The 21269-nt window shown below is 36.7% G+C and overlaps 1 protein-coding gene across 9 annotated transcripts in view; it reads left to right on the forward strand.

Moving 5' to 3' along the window:
• Window positions 1–21269, forward strand: part of ULK4 (unc-51 like kinase 4) — a 793903-nt gene that overhangs the window by 224238 nt on the left and 548396 nt on the right. For all 9 annotated transcript variants that reach the window (XR_001899874.3, XM_017955554.2, XM_021933668.2 and 6 more), the window contains 5 exons: window positions 945–1078; window positions 3223–3344; window positions 3502–3558; window positions 13476–13527; window positions 13631–13725. Coding sequence is in view for 8 of the 9 variants with exons in the window: in XM_017955554.2 (XP_017811043.2) it covers window positions 945–1078; window positions 3223–3344; window positions 3502–3558; window positions 13476–13527; window positions 13631–13725 (460 nt within the window). In the remaining variant the exon portion in view is untranslated. The remainder of the gene's footprint in view (window positions 1–944; window positions 1079–3222; window positions 3345–3501; window positions 3559–13475; window positions 13528–13630; window positions 13726–21269) is intronic.

Raw genomic sequence — 21269 nt, forward strand, 5'->3', positions numbered from 1 at the left:
TGTATATGTGTGTATTATATATAAAACTCCAATTTACAATGGAGATTGGTTGGAAGTTCTTCCTGAGAAGTAAAAGTTGGGTGGATGGGTGAGAATAACAGAAATGGATAGATGGATGGTGGTAACCAGGGAGATTGCCTTACAGGGCCTTTTGCATGGTGAAATCAGTGGACTTGCTGCGCTGTAGGGGGTTGTGGGGAATGGGAACTTGGGAAAATGACTAGCAGGTCCAGCAAAGGGGAGAAAATGTGGAGAGGACCTAAAAGTTTGTAGTAACACCTTAAATGTCTAAGGTGATGGTCCAGTAGACTCCCTGGTTCTGGGTTGAAGTGGTTGGTTCAGAAATGAATGTTTAAAGAATGCCAGTAGTTTGAAAGAAGAAATAAGTTAGCTTTAAAAGGCAGGTATCATAAAACTAGTAGAGAAAGAGACATGTAAAAGCCAGATATTTAGATATTGTCTGTCATCTGTATAACCCAGTGTTAAAATGAAACATTTTCTTTGGATTTCTGTACACAATTTACTGAGAGAACTGAAATTCATATGAATTATCTAGGGTCTCAAGCAAATTGAATACTAATGATATACAAATGTGCAGTTAACTTGTGGCTTTACTTTGAACCTTTGAAATATAAAGAGCCCTCTTCTGTCCAGACATCTCTTTGTCTTTCATTTATCACCTGGTGAATATTGTTTGTTTCCATTGGCCAAGGCAAGTGAAATCAGGACATTAGCAGAGAGATTTGAAGTTGCTTTGTTTTCTTTCTCCATAAATGTTTTGAGTTTTCTGAGGCAAAAATTGTGCCCGACAACTTGCTACAAATCTAAATGTCAATGTGATTGGGAGGGTGCCCTCTGGAAACACTTGCCTTGGCGGCATTTTCGGACCGATGCTATCAAGTGTTTTATCATGAGAGGTAATCTTTGCACTTTCCTGTATGTAGACTGGTGATGTACATCGAGAGAGACAGCAGAAAGACCACTCCAGGCAAGGAGCAGCAAAGTGGCAATGAATACCTGTCCAAATGTCTGGATCTTCTCATCCGTCACATCGTGCAGGAGCTGCCACGAATCCTGGGTAAATTGGAGTCTCGTCCTCAGGCCCCATTCCTGCTCACCTTTCTAAGACTTGGCTTTTAGGCATCAGTTCTTTTTTATTCTTACTTGTCTGTTCTTGAAGGCAAATGCAAAGACAATTTTTCACGAATATGTAGTTTCAAGATTTAAATTTGCTTTATCTGTTTTTGTAATTATTTTGCATCAATGACGTGGTGAGGCATGATGAGACAATGTCACATTAAGGTGTGATCTGAGGGAAACTGGCGATTTTAGAAAATATACAAAAGAAAAGTGGTTTAATTCCTTAAAATTGGACTTATGCTAGTATTTGGGGGTAACTTTTCTTTTTTGCCTAAATCAGAAGAAAAGAATTGTCTTTTGAAATTAGAGCACAAATTTATTTATTGTTAAAAAAAAACTTCAAAAATGCTTAGATTTTATTTTTTTCCCTTGCTGAAACAAGATTTTCTTTTATTTGTACAAATTTATTGGGTATATGAGAAATTTTGTTGTATGTATAAAATGCATAGTGATCAAGCCAGGGTATTTAGGGGTCGGCCACCCACCTACAATACATTTTTGTTAACTATAGTCACCTTGCTGTGCTATCAAACATTGAATTTATTTCTTCTATTTTACTGTATGTTCATACCCTTTCACCCACTTTTCTTCCTCATCCCTCCACACCCACTCACCCTTCTCAGCCTGTATTATTTATCTTTTCATTTTCTACTGCCATATAATCATTTTTTAACTCCCACAATAAGTGAGAATAAAAATGCATGGATTTTAATTTTAAATATTAAAATGTAATGTTAAATAATTTTGATATTCGTTTAAAGTTTAAAGTTTGAAACTTTCTTTGGTTTGAAAAATTTATCTTAAGATAAAACATCTAATAATGACTGCAAAGGATGTTTATTACAGCTAAAGAAATACCTTATTTCATTGTTATTTGCAGAAATTAAAATAACCTAGGGAACATGTACATGTAGCTTAAATCCCATTCCATGCTTTTCCAGCAGATGTAGCTATAAACCAGAAATGTTTAGAATGTTAAATTTGATCCAAGCTATGATAGTAGAGGGTACTTAGATTCAGGAATTCAGAATATTAAATCAGAGTAATGAAAATATCTTCAAGACTGACTGACAGCAACTTTTTGCCCCTTACTGATACTTTAGGAGATTATTTTTGCCTGTTGATGACTGAAAATAGAGCCTCTCAAAATTTATTTCAGATTGTAAGCTTTTTTACCTCCAACCTGAAGTCTTTTATTTGGTCAGTTGGTAGCTAAATTCTTTATTACTGGACTTGTTCTGTTTTAGGATATGACGATAAGATTCTGATGTCCACAAAGCAAGTTTTATTTATTGTTAGATTTATCATCCAATGAGAAGTTTTGGGAATTTACCTCTTTTTACCTCCAACCTATTCTCTTTTTTAAAAGTTGTAAATCGTGTTCTGTAATTCGTTCACATTATTATTATTATTATTAATTAATTAATTAATTTATTTTTTTGAGACGGAGTCTAGCTCTGTCACCAGGCTGGAGTGCAGTGGCGCCATCTCAGTTCACTGCAACCTCCGCCTCCCGGGTTCAAGTGATTCTCCTGCCTCAGCCTCCCGAGTAGCTGGGACTACAGGTGTGCACCACCACGCCCAGCTAATTTTTGTATTTTTAGTATAGATGGGGTTTCACCATGTTGGCCAGGATGGTCTTGGTCTCCTGACCTTGTGATCCGCCCACCTCGACCTCCCAAACTGCTGGGATTACAGGCATGAGCCACCGTGCTTGGCCCACTTATTATTTTAAATATTTTTTATTGTTTGCAAAAGTAACACGTGCTCATGATTGAAATTTCAAAAATACAAAAAAAAAAAAATTCTAAAACTGTTACTATATTATAATTTATTAAATTTTATTTTTCATTTCCAAATGAGATGTTGAGTTTATTTATAGTGTCTTTGCAGAATATCACATTCTGTCCCCAGAGGCCATAAGTGTCTGCTGTAATATCAGTACTTATGAATAAGTATATCTGCTTATTTTATTTGGAGATTAATTATCTTAGAAGTCCCATGGGTTTTCAACCAATGACCAGTGGCTCCTAAGTTTTGTGGTTTTTAACCTCCACATGTGCTCTGTGCTGTGCTTCGCAGGTGACATTCTTAACGCCTTGGCTAATGTTTCTGGACGTAAACACCCATCAACAGTTCAAGTGAAACAGCTGAAGATGTGTCTCCCCCTGATGCCTATAGTGCTTCACCTCGTAACTTCACAGGTACTATCGTATTGAGGAGGAAAAGGATATAAATGTGCCTGTTTTCTTTGTAAACTGGAGCTGAGAATCCTCAACTCAAAACATTTTCTTTTTTTAAATTGAGCTAAAATTATACATAGCTTCCAGAATTTGATCTGTAGCAACTCTCATCGCACAGGTATTTCGACCTCAAGTTGTGACAGAAGAGTTTCTTTTCAGCTACGGAACTATTCTTGTGAGTAACACTAAATTTTCCTTGTTTCTAATAAAATTGTGGCTGCCTCTACTGTTTGTGGAATTTGGTGTCAGAATGAGGTAATTTAAAAATCCTATTGGTATTTATTTGTCTCTAGGGAAGTGACCTTTTAATATTTTTATCTGTTGACTGTAATAAAATTTGACATTTGGAGAAAACACATTCTCTCCTGATAATGTAGTTTGTTCAGAGACAGCCCAAATAGGGTAAATATGCCCACAGAAACACTTTTATAGATTTTGGTATTAAACGTCATGAAAAAAATATAATAAAACTGGTGAAAATGGAATGCTGGGAATATATTATCATTACTCTCTACTTAAGCTTATATTGTCCAATCATGTGCAGTGTCTCTCTTTTTTTTTTTTTTTGAGACAGAGTCTCACTCTTTTGCCCAGGCTGGAGTGCAGTGGTGCGATCTTGGCTCACTGCAACCTCCGCCTCCTGGGTTCAAGCGATTCTTCTGCCCCAGCCCCTACAGTGTCTCTTCTTATGATGGTATTTCTCTATGTTAAGCTCAGTTTAGCTTTTTCTTTAATTTTGAGGATACAAGTAGAAATGAAAAATCATTGTATTATCGTTCACTTCTGTTTTTGCTCACAAAAATTGTCTTTTTGTTTAGCTCGTGAATTATGTTATCTTTTTCCCTTGACAGTAGTAGTTACAGTATATATGGTTGATAAAATGAGTAGTCATACAGAGGGAAAGCTAAAACATTTGTCACAGAGCTTTTCCAGTCTGACTTTGATATTAATAATAAGCTGAACAGAGATTTTCAAAATGCCATAGAGGTAACTAGTTAAAATGAGGTCAGCATCTCAATTTTATTGTTAGTTTGGAATTTTATTTTAAAAAAGAGTGCCACGCACAAGTGAGAATATGGTTTTCTAGAAAGTTCATTATAGGGTGAAGTATGATGTTTGTAAATATAAATGTTGAGTGGCGGTTGCTGATTTTTAGGAAACAATGCAGTAAAGGTCCTTTTGAGCTCAATTTCAAATTTTTATCATTTGAGTACTTTGAATCTTGAATTCCAGAAAGTCTATAATTTTGTTACCACATTTATGAATTTGCAAATTATGAGAATTTTTATTTACCACCATCTTTTTACCTGTTTTTAAGTGTAACATAGGCATCATTTTAGCATGACTATGATTTTTTCATTTACAATTCCATTGCACTGGCACATTGATGCCTGAAATTAGTAATTTTGTCATGGTAACCCACCTTGGATTATTTTGGCACAGTGTTTGTTTGGGATAGGTATAGTTGTCTTGTATTCTTTCTCCCTCTCTCTTTTTTTTTCATGTGTAGTATTTTCTTCTGCCTACATTAACTGAGTATGCTTTAGGTTTTTAAGGAACTACCAAGATTTTCCAACAGAAAAGTCTTTATGGACTTTCAGAAATTCTATGTATACTGGGGAGAACTCATCTGCTCCTTCTAATTCTGTGTTCCGAGACAAGGGAGGAGGCCACACTGAGTGTGTCCATAAAGACTTTTCTATGGGTATTCTGTTGAGTCTTTTCAATACAGGCACTTTTAGGAAATGGAAAATAACTTGGCTGGTTTAGAGATCATGAAGATATTAAAAAATTTTAGCAGTTTTTTCTTGATAGTCTCACCCAATTAGAGGAAGTTTAGGGAAGTAAAATGAAAGTCTTTTGCCTCTCTTCAGTCTATTTTCCTAGTTTGAATCATGGCCAGTCCCAGAATTCTTGAATTATTTTTCTTATTGTGTTCGTTGGTTGGCCTTAACTGTGTGGTCACCTTTTGTATACTCAGTGTTGATGGCACTGATGAAATACTAGTAAAGGGAGAGAATTACTGACTACAATTCAGGACCTGGTTTTAGTTATCCATATAGTTCTTCTGCACGTTATTGTGAACTGTTGAGAATTGAATGTTGCTTCTGTGAATTAATTCATAATTTTTCCAGAAGATAGCAAAAATGTTACTCGAGTTACAGTGCCTTACTGATGCTATAAGGTCTAGTCTACTCATCCAACATTCTTCTACAGACCCTTAGAAATTTACAATGCAAATTAGCATATTAAAACCCTTTGAGTTTTCTACTTTAAAATAATTTTAAAATTTTTTTTAGGCAAAGCCTTTCTAAACTATTTGAGAGGGCTTTTTAAATTTAATTTTATTTTTTTTTTCGTGATAGTGGTGGGGATGCACAGTTATGAACGTTCTGCAGCCCAGTCCACAGAACGATTATGTGAAATTGTCCAGAGCATAGTGCTTATTTGGTTCTGGTGACATAGGGAAGTAGTCCATTCATATTTACATACTTAGCATTGTGGAATTTTTTTTTTTGTTTTTTCACTGTTTTTCTTTTTTTGAGACAGGGTCTTTCTCTGTCTCAGGCTGAGTGCAGTGGCACAATCAGGCTCACTGCAACCTCTGCCTCCCAGGCTCAAGCAATCCTTCCTCCTCAGCCTCAGATGTAGCTGGAACTACAGGTGTGTGCCACCATGCCTGGTTAATTTTAAAAAATTTTTTGAAGAGATGAGGTTTCACCATCGTGCCTGAGCTGGTGTTGAACTCCTGGACTCAAGTGATCCACCCACCTTGGCCTCCCAAAGTGCTGGGATTATAGGCATGAGCCACCTCTCCCAGCATTGTGTTTTGAAAGACTTACTGGTACATCTGGAGATAAATATTATTTTCAGTATTTCTCAAAATGTATCTCATGGAGTAGCTATTGTCTTATGGCAGGGATATTGTCCTTTTATATTTTAAAGATATGACTTAATTGGGGTATTCAAGCTTAGTCCACTTTTAGAAGCTGTATCCAGTGGCAGCATGCCAAGAACTTTTGGCTTCCCCTGAGGCAGCTCTTCACGAGCTGCTGACCTGCCTTGGGGTGGGTGTGGAGATAGCAGCCAGGGTTGGTGTGATCTGTATGCATTAGAGGGGTTCTTAAGGAGCAGACTGGAGAAGGGGGTATTGGAACTGTGCTTCTCATTGACTTCAGTATTATAATGACACTAGGGCATGGTTTGCATATTTGACCTACAGACTTTTTTTTTTTTTTTTTTTGGTACAAAAATTCAGGATACTTCTTATATATGGAGGCATAAATACAAGAATTACTTTTTTGTACATTTTTTCCCCCATGGAAAATGAAGTTTTGGTCGTCTTACATTTTAAAGAGACTAGCATTTGGAAACAATTCAGCAGAGTAATTTTAAACTATTATCAAGCTTTGAAAGACTCCTGGAAAAAGAGAACTACCCAGCTGATAATTGCTATTTTCACTTCTTATTGGCAGAAGCAGCCTGTCGTCTTACTCAGCTCCCTCTCCAGGTTTCAGCAGTCTAGTCTCTGGGGAAGTTCTGTGGTGAATACCATGCTTCTTTTGGGCCTCCATTGAATTGGGCTCGGAAACAGGAAGTAGTAGATTAAGGAAATATTTTCAAGAGCTAATGATGTGTATTAACCTAACATTCACTGTATTTCTTATGTCCTTTTGAAAATGCATTTGATTAATGAGCAGAGGAAGCAGACTTTGTTGTGTTTAAGTTCTGGCCTCATTAGTTTATAAAAGTATGATGGCTTGTGGTGGTTATAATTTTCTGCAAAAAATAACTGAAAGATTATACTTACTTCCCTCTGTAGATTTTTATGTAAAGGAATGCTGATTTATTGATGGATATTGGCTTCAGCTGCAGAAAAGCCAGAGATAGTGCACTCTTGTATTTTTGAAAATATGATAGTATATATTTACTTATTTGTTGCCACCTAGATATTCTCGTCTTTTTTCTTTTAACATATCATGAATTTGTATCCCAGTTTGCTGTAGGAGCTTTTTTGCAGCCCCTGTTGGGGATCACTGAATGATACTGAGAGCACTGGCACACACTGCTCCACACCCTCTAGCCAGCGGACCTAGCTCAGGATGGGTGGTCTTTTTTGCGCCCTTGCTGACACTCCCATCTTTTGAAGTTTGCGCCATGAGAAGATATTGTGTCACCCCCTGTGTTGTGGTCATCTGCAGATTTCTGGGTCATTGGCTCTCATTCCTCAGCGTTCCTTTAGCACTTGGCTCACCATGAGCCTCTCCTTGCCGCTCCTGCATTATTGGTGGGGAATTTGATATCCCTCTGGAGGATCCTTCCAGTGCCTCAGCCTTGCGGCTCCCTGGCTGCTTCTCTCCTCAAGAGCTTGTCTGTCTTCCCATCAGCTGCCTGCTCCCATGGTCAAACACTTGACCTTACTGTCAGCATCCCCTTGTTGGTCCACCGCCCCTGATTTTCAGCTCATTTCCTCTCCTCCCCAACTCCCACAGCCCTTCAGCTTCTTTGAGACTTAATTGTTCCTACCTGCTTTCCGCTCACCATCCTGCCCTGCCAAGGCTCTGCTTTTTCACTTTCTCTTTATTCCACCTAGAGTGCCTGGTCCAGCAGTAGTCACAATCTTTTTTTTTTTTTTTTTTTTTGAGACAGAGTCTACCTCTGTCTCCCAGGCTGGTGCAGTGGAGTGATCTTGGCTGACTGCAACCTCTGTTTCGTGGGTTCCAGCAATTCTCAATCCTCAGCCTCCCAAGTAGCTGGGATTACAGGCGTGCGCCACCACTCATGGCTGATTTTTGTATTTTTTGTAGAGATGGGGTTTCACCCTGTTGGCCAGGCTGGTCTTGAGCTCCTGACCTCAAGTGATCTGCCTGCCTCGACCTCCCAAAGTGCTGGGATTACAGGTGTGAGCCACCATGTCCGGCTCTCTGGCAAATCTTAGTGCTAGTTAAATTTAAGTTTCTACCTACCCTAACCCTGCTTTGAGTGGCTAAATATGGCTGGGGGGAGCAGGTAGAGGGGAAATAGTGCAAATAACAGGTCTCTCTTAAAATTCACATCAGCTGATGACTATTTATGTCTTCCCTTCTCTTTGAATCTCCAATGCCTTCTACTCCGTTCTCACTCTCACCTCGTTACTCCCTATTACACTGAGAATGAGAAGGAAGAAATATATCAAAGGATATTGAAATTGGTAAATGAATGAAATATTTAGTAGGAATTTTAAAAAAATTAAATAGGGGAAGTATAAGGTAGGAAATAAGTTAAAAGAAGCCCATAATTCTTCATATTAAATAATTACTTAATAAACAATTTCAGCATTTAGACAAGCTTTATTTATATATACATTCATATATATTCATATATATATACACATTCATATATATATACACACATACACACACACACACACACACACACACACACACACACAAAAGAAAAAGCCAGTACCTGCGAGTGGTTAGAAAGTCGTAAGGGAAGAGAAAGGCAGAAAAGGCAGTGAAGCATGCCTTCCCAGGTTCCCAAAGGAAACAATGCTTGTCCTTTCCTGTGATCTCTTCCTCAAAAATTATTGTTCACATCACTAGCATTTGTGTATTATGTGTATATTTTTAAGAGAATTGCGCAGAAGGGATTGTTGTTACATACTCTGCTCTGTGTCTTCTTTCTTTACTTAGTAATCCATAGATATTTACATAGTTTTGTTTAAGTCAAAAGGTCTCTTTCTGTGAGTTTTTTATTCAACATCAAATTTGTATTTTATTCGATAAAAGTTATGTGCCCATTTTGGAATTATGTGAAATGATTTTAACAAAATTATCATGAAAAGCATACATTGCTACTTTTAAAAATTAACTCGGCTGGGCATGGTGGCTCACGCCTGTAATCCTAGCACTTTGGGAGGCCAGGGCGGGCTCAGTCATGAGATTGAGACCATCCTGGCCAACATGGTGAAAACCCATCTCTACTAAAAATACAAAAGTGAGTGAAACCCCATCTCTACTAAAAATACAAAAGTTAGCTGGGTGTGGTGGCACGTGCCTATAGTCCCAGCTTCTCGGAAGGCTGAGGCAGATGAATCGCTTGAACCCGGGAGGCAGGGGTTGCAGTGAGCCGAGATCACGCCACTGCACTCCAGCCTAGTGACAGAGCAAGACTCTGTCTCCAAAAAAACAAAAAACAAAACAAAACAAAACTCCAATTTAAAGTCCATTTTGTTTATTTGTAGACCAAAAAAAGAATTGAAGATACCCTCTCTTTTCACCTTTTAAAGGGTTTGCATTTTTTAGGGTTTCTGATTTCTTTGTAACCTAGACAATAAATGTCTTCAAGGTGTTTTTCTTATTTTAAAGGTAATTTATGCTTATTTATTTAAATTATAATTCATGCTTATTAAAGAAAATGTGGACAAGTGTAGTGAAATTTGAAGAAAATAAAATTATCTAACTCTACACTAGGAGACAACCATCGTTAACATATTGTTGTTTTCTTAGGTTTTCCATCATATAGATGCATTTGTATTGTAGAAACAATTATTTATGTATCTATAACATATATGTGACACATACAAATACATATGGTTGAGACCTTCTGTATCCATAGATTCGTATTCTAAATCCTTTAGAAAACTTAAGTTGCATTTAAGTATTTTCCCATAACTTTAAAACATTCTTTTTAAAAACATTTTAAAATTTAATTTTAAATTGATGAATAAGAATTGTATACATTTATTGTGTACAGCAGATTGTTTTGAAATATGTATACATTGTAAAATGGCTAAATTGAGCTAATAAACATATCTATTACCTCACATATTTGTTTTTGTGGTGAGAAAACCTGAAATCTACTATTACCAATTTTTACGACTACATTTTTATTAACGGTACTCACCATGTACATTAGATCTCGATACCTTATTCCTTCTATATAATCAAAATTTTGTATCCTTTGACCAATGTCTTTCCCCTACCCCCAGTCACTGGTAACCACCACCTCTTCTCTACTTCTGAGTTCAACTTTTTAAATTCCCACCTGTAAGTGAGACCACATGATGTTTGTCTTTCTGTGCCTGGCTCATTTCACTTAACATAATGTCCTCTAGGTTTATCCATGTTGCTGCAAATGACAGGATTTCCTTTCTAAAAAAATTCCATTATGTATATTTGCCACATTTAAAAAAATCCATTCATCTGTTGATGGACAGTTGAGTTGATTCTGTATCTTGGCTATTGTGAAGAAAGCTGCAGTGAACATGGGAGTGCAGATATTTCTTCAACATACTGATTTTATTTCCTTTGGAAATATATGTATATATGTATATGTATGTATGTATTTATTTCAGTAGTTGGATTTTTTAATCATGTGGTACTTATATTTTTAAATTTTTTGAAGAATCTTCGTAATATTTTTCATAATGGCTGTACTAGTTTATATTCCCATCAACAGTGTGCAAGAGTTCCCTTTCCTATACATCCTCACCAATCCTTGTTATCTTTTATCTTTTTGATAATAGCCATTCTTATAGATGTGAAGTGATATCTCATTATAGTTTTAATTTTCCTTTCCCTGGTTAGTGATATTGATCATTTTTTCCATGTACCTATTGATCATTTGTATATTTTCCTTTGAGTAATGTTTATTCAATCCTTTGACTTTTTTTTTTTTTTTTTTTGAGACAAGGTCTTGCCTTGTCACCCAGGCTGGAGTGCAGGGATACCATCATAGCCCACTGCATCCTTGGTCTCCTGGGCTCAAGTGATCCTCCACCTCAGCCTCTGAGTAGCTAAGGCTACAGGTTCATGCCACCATGCCTGGCTACTTTTTTATTTTTCTGTAGAGACAGTCTTGCTATGTTGCCCAAGCTGGTCTCAAACTCCTGGCCTCAGATTATCCTCCTGCCTTGGCCTCTCACAGTGCTGGGGTTACAGGTCTTAGCTACTTCATCTGGCCTGACCATTTGAAAACATTGGGTTATCTGTTTTCTTACTGTTGAGTTGAGTTCCTTATGTATTTTGGATATTCACCCCTTATAGATACGTGGTTTACAAATATTTTTTCCCATTCCATAAGTTGTCTCTTCACTCTGTTACAGTTTCCCTGACTGTGCAGAAGCTTTTTATGTTGATGTAATCCTATTTGTCTGTTTTTGCTTTTGTTGCTTGTGTTTTTGGATTCGATCTAAAAAAATTATTGCCCAGACCAATGTCATGGAGGTTTACCCCTTTATTTCTCTCTGGTTGTTTTGCAGTTTCAGGTCTTACATTTTCTAACATTTTAATGGCTACTATCCTGTTTGTATGAACTATATATAGTTTGGTATAATTTCAGTAAGACTCAAAAATAAGCAATATACTATTTAGGGACACGTGTATATGTGTTAAAACTATTTTAAGAAATCCAAGAAAATGATAAATACATTATAGTGGTTACCTCTGGAAGTTAGGTAGGCAGATGGGATGGGGAGTTTATGCAACCAATTGGGAATGTCTTAGTTCTTAACTTGAGTAGTGGGTTTAAGGGTTTTCTTTGTAATGCAAAATGTATACCTATGTTCTTTTGTATATGTTACATAGATTCTATTATATTAGATTTCTTTTTTTTTTTTTTGAGGGGGGAGACAGAGTCTTGCTCTGTTGGCCCGGCTGGAGTGCGGTGGCATGATCTCGGCTCACTGCAACCTCCGCCTCCCAGGCTCAAGCAATTCTACTGCCTCAACCTCCCAAGTAGCTGGGATTACAGGCATGTGCCACCATGCCCGGCTAATTTTTGTATTTTTAATTGAGATGGGGTTTCACCATATTGGCCAGGCTGGTCTCGATCTCCTGACCTCAAGTAATCTGCCTGCCTTGGCCTCCCAAAGTGCTGGGATTACAGGCGTGAGCCACTGCACCTGGCCTATATTAGATATTTTTGACACATACCACTTGAGCATAGTAGACCAATTTCTACTGTGGGCTAATTGTTTATACTTAGTTGCTTTTTAGTTTCAAGGTCATCTTATATTTTATTTGCTATTCGTTACCACATATAAAATAATATGTACGTATTATTTTGTTTCCTAGGGGCAAGAACTCTGTTGCAGTGTACTTGCAGTCAGTAACATGGGTGCTCTGCCTAGCATGGCAGTGATTGTTTCATTGTCATGGAGTACCTTTTCTGTCCAGAGCATTCAGCCAGAGACTGGGAAGCTCATTCATCCAGGGAACTGAGGCCTCAGAGAGCTCACAGCCGAGCTACTAAGGCCTTCCTCTCAAACAGCAATGAGAGTCATCCTGCAAAGGAGGCACTAGCATGGTGCATGGGAGCACAGATAAGGGGGTTGGAATAAGAAGTATCTAGGAGGAACTCAAAACAGGGGTGAAATTTGAAGACAGGCCTTGAGAGCGAAACTGCTGTCTTGACAAAGTTTGTACTCAGGGTAGCTAAGGCTTGATTGACCTTCCTTTGAGATGACTGTTTTCCCTGGTTAGGTGCCATTCTAACTCACTTCTGATATGGCAAGCAAGTAATTGTGGCGTATTAATGGACATAGTTATTTATCAGTTGTATTATTCTCACTTTTGCAGGTGCTTATATTAACATTGACTTTATTCCAACATTAAATCTCGTTGATAGTGATTTGTATATTTAAAAATGATTCTTTGGGAGGCCGAGGCAGGCGGATCACCTGAGGTCGGGAGTTTGAGACCAGCGTGACCAACTTGGAGAAACTCCGTCTCTACTAAAAATACAAAATTAGCCAGGTGTGGTGGCTCATGCCTCTAATCCCAGCTACTCGGGAGGCTGAGGCGGGAGAATTGCTTGAACCAGGAAGGCAGAGGTTTCGGTGAGCCGAGATTGCACCATTGCTCTCCAGCCTGGGCAACAAGAGCAAAACGCTGTCTCACACACACACACACACACACACACACAAAGATTATAGTTTATAATTTATGTATATACTTCTATAACTATAATAGTATTTATAATATGTGTAGAGTATTTAATACTGTCTGAGTTATTAAGAACAATAGATACAGTTTTGGGCAAAATGTAAACTACCTATATTTTATTTCAGAGTTACTTTGAAACTATTAAAAATTTTATTTTTTTCAGAGTCATATTAAATCTATAGACTCAGGAGAAACGAACATAGATGGAGCCATAGGTGAGTAGACCATGGAACATTTTTATGTCTTTGTTTGAGGTACTTTGATACTGTGATTTAGAACACGTAAGTAAACACCTATAATAATTAATTGTATTTCTAGGACTGACAGCATCAGAAGAATTTATCAAGATCACGTTGTCAGCTTTTGAAGCAATAATACAGTATCCTATTTTACTGAAAGACTATCGCTGCACGGTCAGTTCTGACAGCTTTTAAAAAAAACTCCTTTTAAATTTACTTGGTAATTCTGTATATAAAGAGACCTCGTTTACAGTGCTTGGCTCATATGTGTTCCTCACATGAAATAACCATTCAGAACCCCCCTATCTTGGCAGGATGAACATAGGAAATCCCTTCCCTTTGTTGACTTTCTTGGCATTTTTCTTTATTATTCTCTTTCCTTTTTGGTCCACAGCTATCCCTCAGCTTACTTTCTTCTTGCCTGATTATTTGTTTTAACTGGTAGTACAAACCTTCAGAGCAAGGTTTCTCAACCTTGGCACTAAAGGCATTTTGGGAGGGACAATTCTTTGTTATGTTGCTGTCCTGTGCATTCTGGGATGTTTAGCAGAAAGAAACCCTGGCCTCTACTCAGGAGGTGCTGGTAGCCCCACTCCATCTCCCTTCAGTTATGACAACAAAAATTGTCTCTACACATTGACATATGTCCTCTGGGTGGCAAAATTGTTCCTATTTGAGAAACTGTGCCTTTGAAGGATCCTTAGGTGAGCTGCATGTTGACTTTAGGAGGAGGAAATCCTCCCTCCCTTTCTTTCTGCAGAAAGGCCCCCAGGAGAGGAGCCAGTTAAGAAGACAACTAGCTTATGGTACAAGGAGCAGTATCAGGTTTTGCCCGTCAGTGGCTTTCCCTAGAAGCTGCTGTGGAACAGGCACATGGTTCCATCCTTCCCTCCTTAACTTTCCCGTCTCCTACCCCTGCCCCTCTCACTGAAGCACTGGTGATTTGGTGTAGGGAGGCTGTGTTTCTTATACCCCAGCTCATGCCTGTTTCCAGTGTTCTGTCCCATTTAGCATTTGACCCAAGCAATAGTGACTGCTTTTAGATAACAGATTATGTGGGCATCCGAAGCATAACCCAGCAAAGAGTTTGATGTGAAAATATTTTTCACATTTCCAACAACTAACCCTGTAGGCAAAATTTTAGATAGTAGTCAATCATGAGTTGTGAATTGCCTGTAATGACGATGAATAAAAGTAATGAATTTAGAAATAAAAACTGTACTTAAAAAAGATATTATGAAGTAAAGAAAAAGTTAATTTTGACACCTTCATGGTCACATAGATGCCACTGTAGAACTGAATTCTTCAGTTTGTTTCCTCACATATTTTTCCACCCTCTGTCCGCACCCTTCAAACACAGTTAACTTGTGTGTGTGTGTGCGCATTAAATCCTTCACTTAAATACTGTATTCTGTGGCTTCTAACATCTTGGAATTAGCTCAGTTCTACTCTGGGTTTTTATTATAGACAGATTTAGAAATTTGAATTTATAAAACATGGTTTAGAATGTCATTGTTTCATTTTGCTAATTGCTTCTGTTTCTTTGTTCTTTGATTGTTGTAATTATTCTTATTTCCTTTTTCTTTGGATCTATTTTGTATTCTTTTTCTAACTTTTTGGGGTAAATATTTAGCTTGTTAATTTTTCATATTTCTTTTCTAATTTATGCATTTCAGATTATATTTAATTACTGCTTTAGCATCATCCCACAAGTTTTGGTATATATAATTTTAATCTTTTAGTTAAAATATTTTATATTCTTCTTTATTGACTCATGGGTTATTAATATATATGTATTTAAATGTCATATGGATACATTATATTTATCTTTGTATACTGATTTCTAGTTTAACTGCTTTGAAGTTAGAGAATGTAGTCTGGGTGACTTTAATATGTTGAAATTCATCAAGTCTTGGTTTATAGCCCATTATGAGGTTATTTTTTATAGATACTCTGTATGTTTGAAAAAAATACATATTTTGCAGCTGTTCTGTGCAGTATTCAATATATGATCATCAAGTAATTTTATTAGTTATTCAGATCTTATCCTTGGCTGGGCATGGTGGCTTATGCCTATAATCCCAGTATTTTGGGAGGCTGAGGCGGGCAGATCACTTGAGGTCAGGAAGTCAAGACCATCCTGGCCAACATGGTGAAACCACATCTCTACTAAAAATACAAAAATTAGCTGGGCATGGTGGTGCATGCCTGTAGTCCCAGCTACTCGGGAGGCTGAGGCAGGAGAATCGCTTGAACCTGGGAGGCGGAGGTTGCAGTGAGCCGAGATTGTGCCATTGCACTCCAGGCTGGTGACAAAGCGAGACTCTGTCTCAAAAAAAAAAAAGAAAAAACTTACTAATTTTGGCCTGCTTTTTCTATAAATTACTGAAAGAGATGTGTATAAATCTCCTATAACTATTATGAATTTATTTCTTCTGGTAGTTCTGACAATTTTTGTTTTATGTATTTTGAGGCCATGTTATTAGGTGTATGCAAATTTCAACTTATGTCATCTTATGAAGTCAGCCTTGTATCGTTGTGAAGTGGCCCTCTTTATATGTAGGAATGTTTTTTGCCTTACTCTTTGTCCCATTCTAACATAATCATGCAAACTTTTCGTTAATATTTGCCTTCTATATATTTTTTCGTTCTTTTCCTTCAAACATCTATTTTTATGTTTTAGAGCTATGCAATATAAACATCATATAATATTTTTAAATTAATTTGTCCAGGCCAGGCGTGGTGACTCATGCCTGTAATCCCAGCACTTTGGGAGGCCGAGGCAGGCAGATCACATGAGGTTGGGAGTTCAAGACCAGCCTGGCCAACGTAGCGAAACCCCGTCTCTACTAAAAATGCAAAAATTGGCTGGATGTGGTGGCATGTACCTGTAATCCCAGCTAGTCTGCAGACTGAGGCAGGAGGATCGCTTGAATCTGGGAGGCGGAGGTTGCAATGAGCTGAGATCATGCCACTGCACTCCAGCCTGGGCGACAGAGCGAGACTGGGTCTCAAAAGAAATAAATAAATATTTAAAAAATTAAAAAATTAATTTGGCCAATTATTTACTTCTAACTACAGCATGTACTCCATTTACACACTGTAATTGTTGGTGTGTTTGGATTCATTCTACTATATTCTTTCAAACTTTGTCATACATTGTTTTCTTCTTACCTACTTCTCTTGTTTTATTGACATTTTATTTTTCATTTTGTTTTTTCCCTATATAAGGTTGGTATTTATATATTCTCCTCCTATTCTTTTACTGGTTACTCTAAAATTTACATCATACATATTAATGTATTAAAAGCTAAAGTTAAACTTTCTTTTCTATTAGTAATATACAGACCTTAGCCTACTTAACTCCACTTAGTCCCCTCATGATATATATATTATTGTTGTCTGGGATTTTCAAGTCTGTCTTGTTTTGTTTCTCTCTTTTAAATATCCACCAGACTTTATCATCACTACTTTAATATGGTTAATGTTCATTTACCTTTATTCACGTATTTACTGCTTTTTTATGCTTCTTTTCTTCTTAGTTTTCACTCCTGTCTTCACTTATTTCTGACTGAAGTACATCCTTTATAGTTTCCTTTAGCTTACGTGTGCTGGTGGCAAACTATTTGATAAAGTCTTTCTTCCTTGAGTGATATTTTGCTGAGTATTAAATTTCAGTTTGGTAGTTGTTTTTGGTATTATTTTTCAGCACTGCACAGATATTATTTCATTATCTTACGTTCTGAATTGTTGCTATTGATAGGTTGGTGATTAATCTCAAGTTTTTCCTCGGAAGGAAATCTTTCTTTTTGTTCCTTCGGCCCTTCTAAAACGTTTTTGGGGGAGGTAGTGTAGATTTGGTTTTCTGTAAATTCACTATGATGTAACTAAATATAAATTTCTTTTTTTACTTATTCTTTTGAGGATTCTCTGTGCTTCTTGAATCTGTGGATTTCCTTTTTCATCAGTCTGGAAAACTTTCTGCCATTATCTCTGCTTATTCTCTCTCTCATTCTATCTCCTTCAGCAATTCAGATCACATACTCATTAAACTTTCTCACTGTACTTTCTAATTCTTACTTTTTGTGTATTCCAGCTTTTTCTTTTTTAGAGTTAATATTCTGAATAATTTTGTTTCTTTTTTTTTTCCTGTCTTCTACTATGCCCCTTCTGCTGCCACATATAGCAGTTGAGTTTCTAATTTTGGTTATTTTTCTTTTGTAGAAGTCTATCATTGCTAGAAATTCTGCTTGTCTTTTTTTTTTTTTCCAAATCTGTATTGCTTTTTATAATTTCCTGTTCCCTGTATTTTCTAGTGACTTATTTATTCATGTTTGTTATTCAGTCTTTCATATCAGAAGACTATGAACGTCATCTTTTGTCTGTGGTGTCTGTAATATCTTGTTCATGCCCAAATCTTCCTGTTTTCTTGGAGGCCTGAGTATTGTTTATCCTTGTTGGTCATTGTTCCTGAAATCCATTAGAGGGCATTCCCTGAAGTCAAGTATGGATGTTCCTTCCTCCATAACATGTTTCCTTCTGCCAGGCACCTAAGGGCTCTGCCAGTTAGGACAGTACCTCAGATCAGCATCATTTGTACCCAGTGTGCAAATGCCTGACAATGTAGGTCTGAGATCATAACTTCTCAGGGCAGCCTCCTCAATTTTCAGGAGTGTGAATGTGTGTGGAGGGGTTGGTGAATGAATCTAGTTTTTCCTTACTTTGAGAGTATAATTTCCTCTTTGCAGGTGTCCGTTTCTGTGTAAGGTGACTCATAAAACTCTGTATGCTAGGAGGATCTGAGTGCAGGGGTCCCACTGATACCTGTGTTTGTGTTGTTGCTAAGTGCCTCCTGGGCAGTCAGCTCCATGCTCTCATGGTCTCAACTCTCTGCTCAGGTTTTCATTCAGAAACTAGTCTGAAAGCTCCCCCTGTTTTCAGAGCTTAGAGTTTAGGGTCTTTATATTTTATCTGGCAGTTTTCATTATTTTCTGTAAGAATGTTAATCCACGTAACAGTACCCACCATAACTAGGAACCTGTTTGTCATGGTCATTGTCATAGCAATGAATTCCAAGTCATCAGATAAGATATGACTTGCTGAGATGTTGCTTATTAATTCTTTTGCCTAATGAGCAGTAACTTTATGGCTAATTTGTTAAGATCCAGTATTTATAAATATCTATTTTGCATTTAAATAGAAATTAGTTTATTTTCTAATCATGAAATGCAAGCATACTAATTATTGTAACTACAGCATCTATTATGATAGAGGTATTATTGCAACTTACTGGCTTCATAAAAATATTTTTTAATGCTATAACTTAGAAATTAATTAGAGAAATTTTCTAATTACCTCTTTTTGAGCATGACTAGAATACATGAAGATGAAGATCCAACACCCCAGGGAACATACTGCTGTTTGAAATGTTAGCACACATGATGTTCAAGGCTGCTGATCAATACTATATTGTATGGAAGTGGCTAAATGCATTTGATTCTTGCTGAGCACAAGCACTTAATTCAGATTTTTCCCAGAGTTTTAGACTATTTAGCTCCTCAGAGTTGAAATCATCAATCTGGCCTATAGGACAGTGAGAAAGCCACATGATTTGTTTTGTACAGAGAATTTGTTCCCTACTCATGGTGGTTTTGGAAAATATTATTAATAGCAAAGGGAAAATAAAGATGACTTCTTTATTAAAAAGTTCTGGCTGCAATATACATAATTTGATTAAAATATATTTCTTTTTAACTTTAGAAAGTAAGCTAAGCCTTAATACTTTTTAATGAAAAACCTATCCTTTTGTAAATTTTTCAGAGAAAGGCTGGAGGCTAATAAATAATGAATAATCTAGCTTTAAACCAGTTATTTGAGTTAATACTTAGTGTTGGTGGTGATGTAGAGCACATGGAACCCAGAAACACTATACTCAGTGAGAGTGTACGTTGGTACAACTACTCTGAAAAACTGTTGGGCAGTAGCTACTAAAGCTGAACATATGCATATACTGTCACTCAGCAATTTTACTTCTAAATATATATTCAGTAGAAATGAGCTAAGAATGCTCCTAGCTCCAAACTGGAAACCATCCAAATTCCCATCAACAGTCTGTGGATGAGTACATTATGGTATAGTCAAATGATGGAATGCTCTTCCACAGAGAAAACAAATGACCTTCAGTTACACTTAACGACATGGATAAATCTTACAAATTTAATGTTGTGCTAAAGTTAACAAATACAAAATACCATGATTCCACTTGCAAAAAAATTAAGAATAGACAAAACTATTCCAAGTCATGATAGTGGTGACCCTTGGGTGGTGACTGGTAGGTGACAAAGGGGTCTTCATAATATCCTGTTCCTTCATCTAGGTGCTACTTACATGAGTATGTTCATGTTGTGAAAATTATCTGAATTGTATACTTAGGATAAGTACATCTTTATGTATATATCTTATTTGTGAATTAAAAATTTACATAAATATGAAAAAAGGTTTAGAACTTGGTAAAGGTAAGCCTATATACAGGTTGATTATCCCTTATCTGAAACACTTGGGACCAGAAGTGCTTTAGATTTTGGATGTTTTGGGGATTTTCAAATATTTGCATTTTTGGAATATTTGCATTATCCTTATTGGTTGAACATCCCTAATCTGAAAATCTGAAATACTCTAATGAGCATTGCCTCTGACTGTCATGTTGGTGCTCAAAAAGTTTCAAGCTGGGCATGGTGGTGAGCTCCTGTAGTCGCAGCTACTTGGGAGGCTGAGGTGGGAGAATAACTTGAGCCTAGGAGTTCAAGGCCAGCTTGGGCAATGTAGCCATAACCCCATTTTTAAAAAAGAGAAAAAAATGTTTCAAATTTTAGAGCATTTCAGTTTTTAGATTTTTGGATTAGGAATGCTCAACTTGTATATACAGTCATGCCTTGCTTAAAGATGGAGATGCAGTCTGAAAAATGCCTTATTTGGTGATTTTTTTTTTTTTGTGCAAACATCATAGAATGTACTTACACCAACCTCAGTGGTGTAGCCCATTACACACCTAGACTACAAACCTGTACAGCATGTTACTGCACTGAATATTGTAGGTGATTGTAACAAATGGTAAGTATACCAGGAAAAGGTGTGGTGAAAATACCATATAAAGATAAATGTTATACCTTTATAGGATGCTTACTGTGAATGGAGCTTGCAGGACTGGAGTTGCTTTGGGTGAGTCATTAGTGAGTGGTGAGTGAATCTGAAGGCCTAGGACATTACTATACACTACTGCAGACATTATCAACACTGTTCACTTAAGCTACACTAAATTTATTAAAAAATATTTTTTGGTCGGGCACAGAGGCTCACATTGTAATCTTAGCACTTTGGGAGACTGAGGCAGGCGAACCAGTTGAGGCCAGGAGTTCAAAGACCAACCTGGGCAACATAGTGAGACTATATACCTACAAAAAATTTAAAAAACAATTAACTGGGCATAGTGGTGCATGCCTGTAGAAAAAAAATGTATTTTTCTTTCTTTAGTATCAAATTCTCTGTATCTTACTATCACATTTTTACTTTATAAACTTCTAAAAACTTTTTGACTCTTTTGTAATAACACTGATTTTAAAACACACATTGTTCTGTTGTACAAAAATATTTGATAAGTTTTTTCTATTTTTGAAATTTTTAATTAAAATTTTTTTCCTTTCTAAACTTTTTTATTAAAA

Source organism: Papio anubis, chromosome 2, assembly GCF_008728515.1.
Source record: "Papio anubis isolate 15944 chromosome 2, Panubis1.0, whole genome shotgun sequence".
NCBI classification, from domain to species: domain Eukaryota; kingdom Metazoa; phylum Chordata; class Mammalia; order Primates; family Cercopithecidae; genus Papio; species Papio anubis.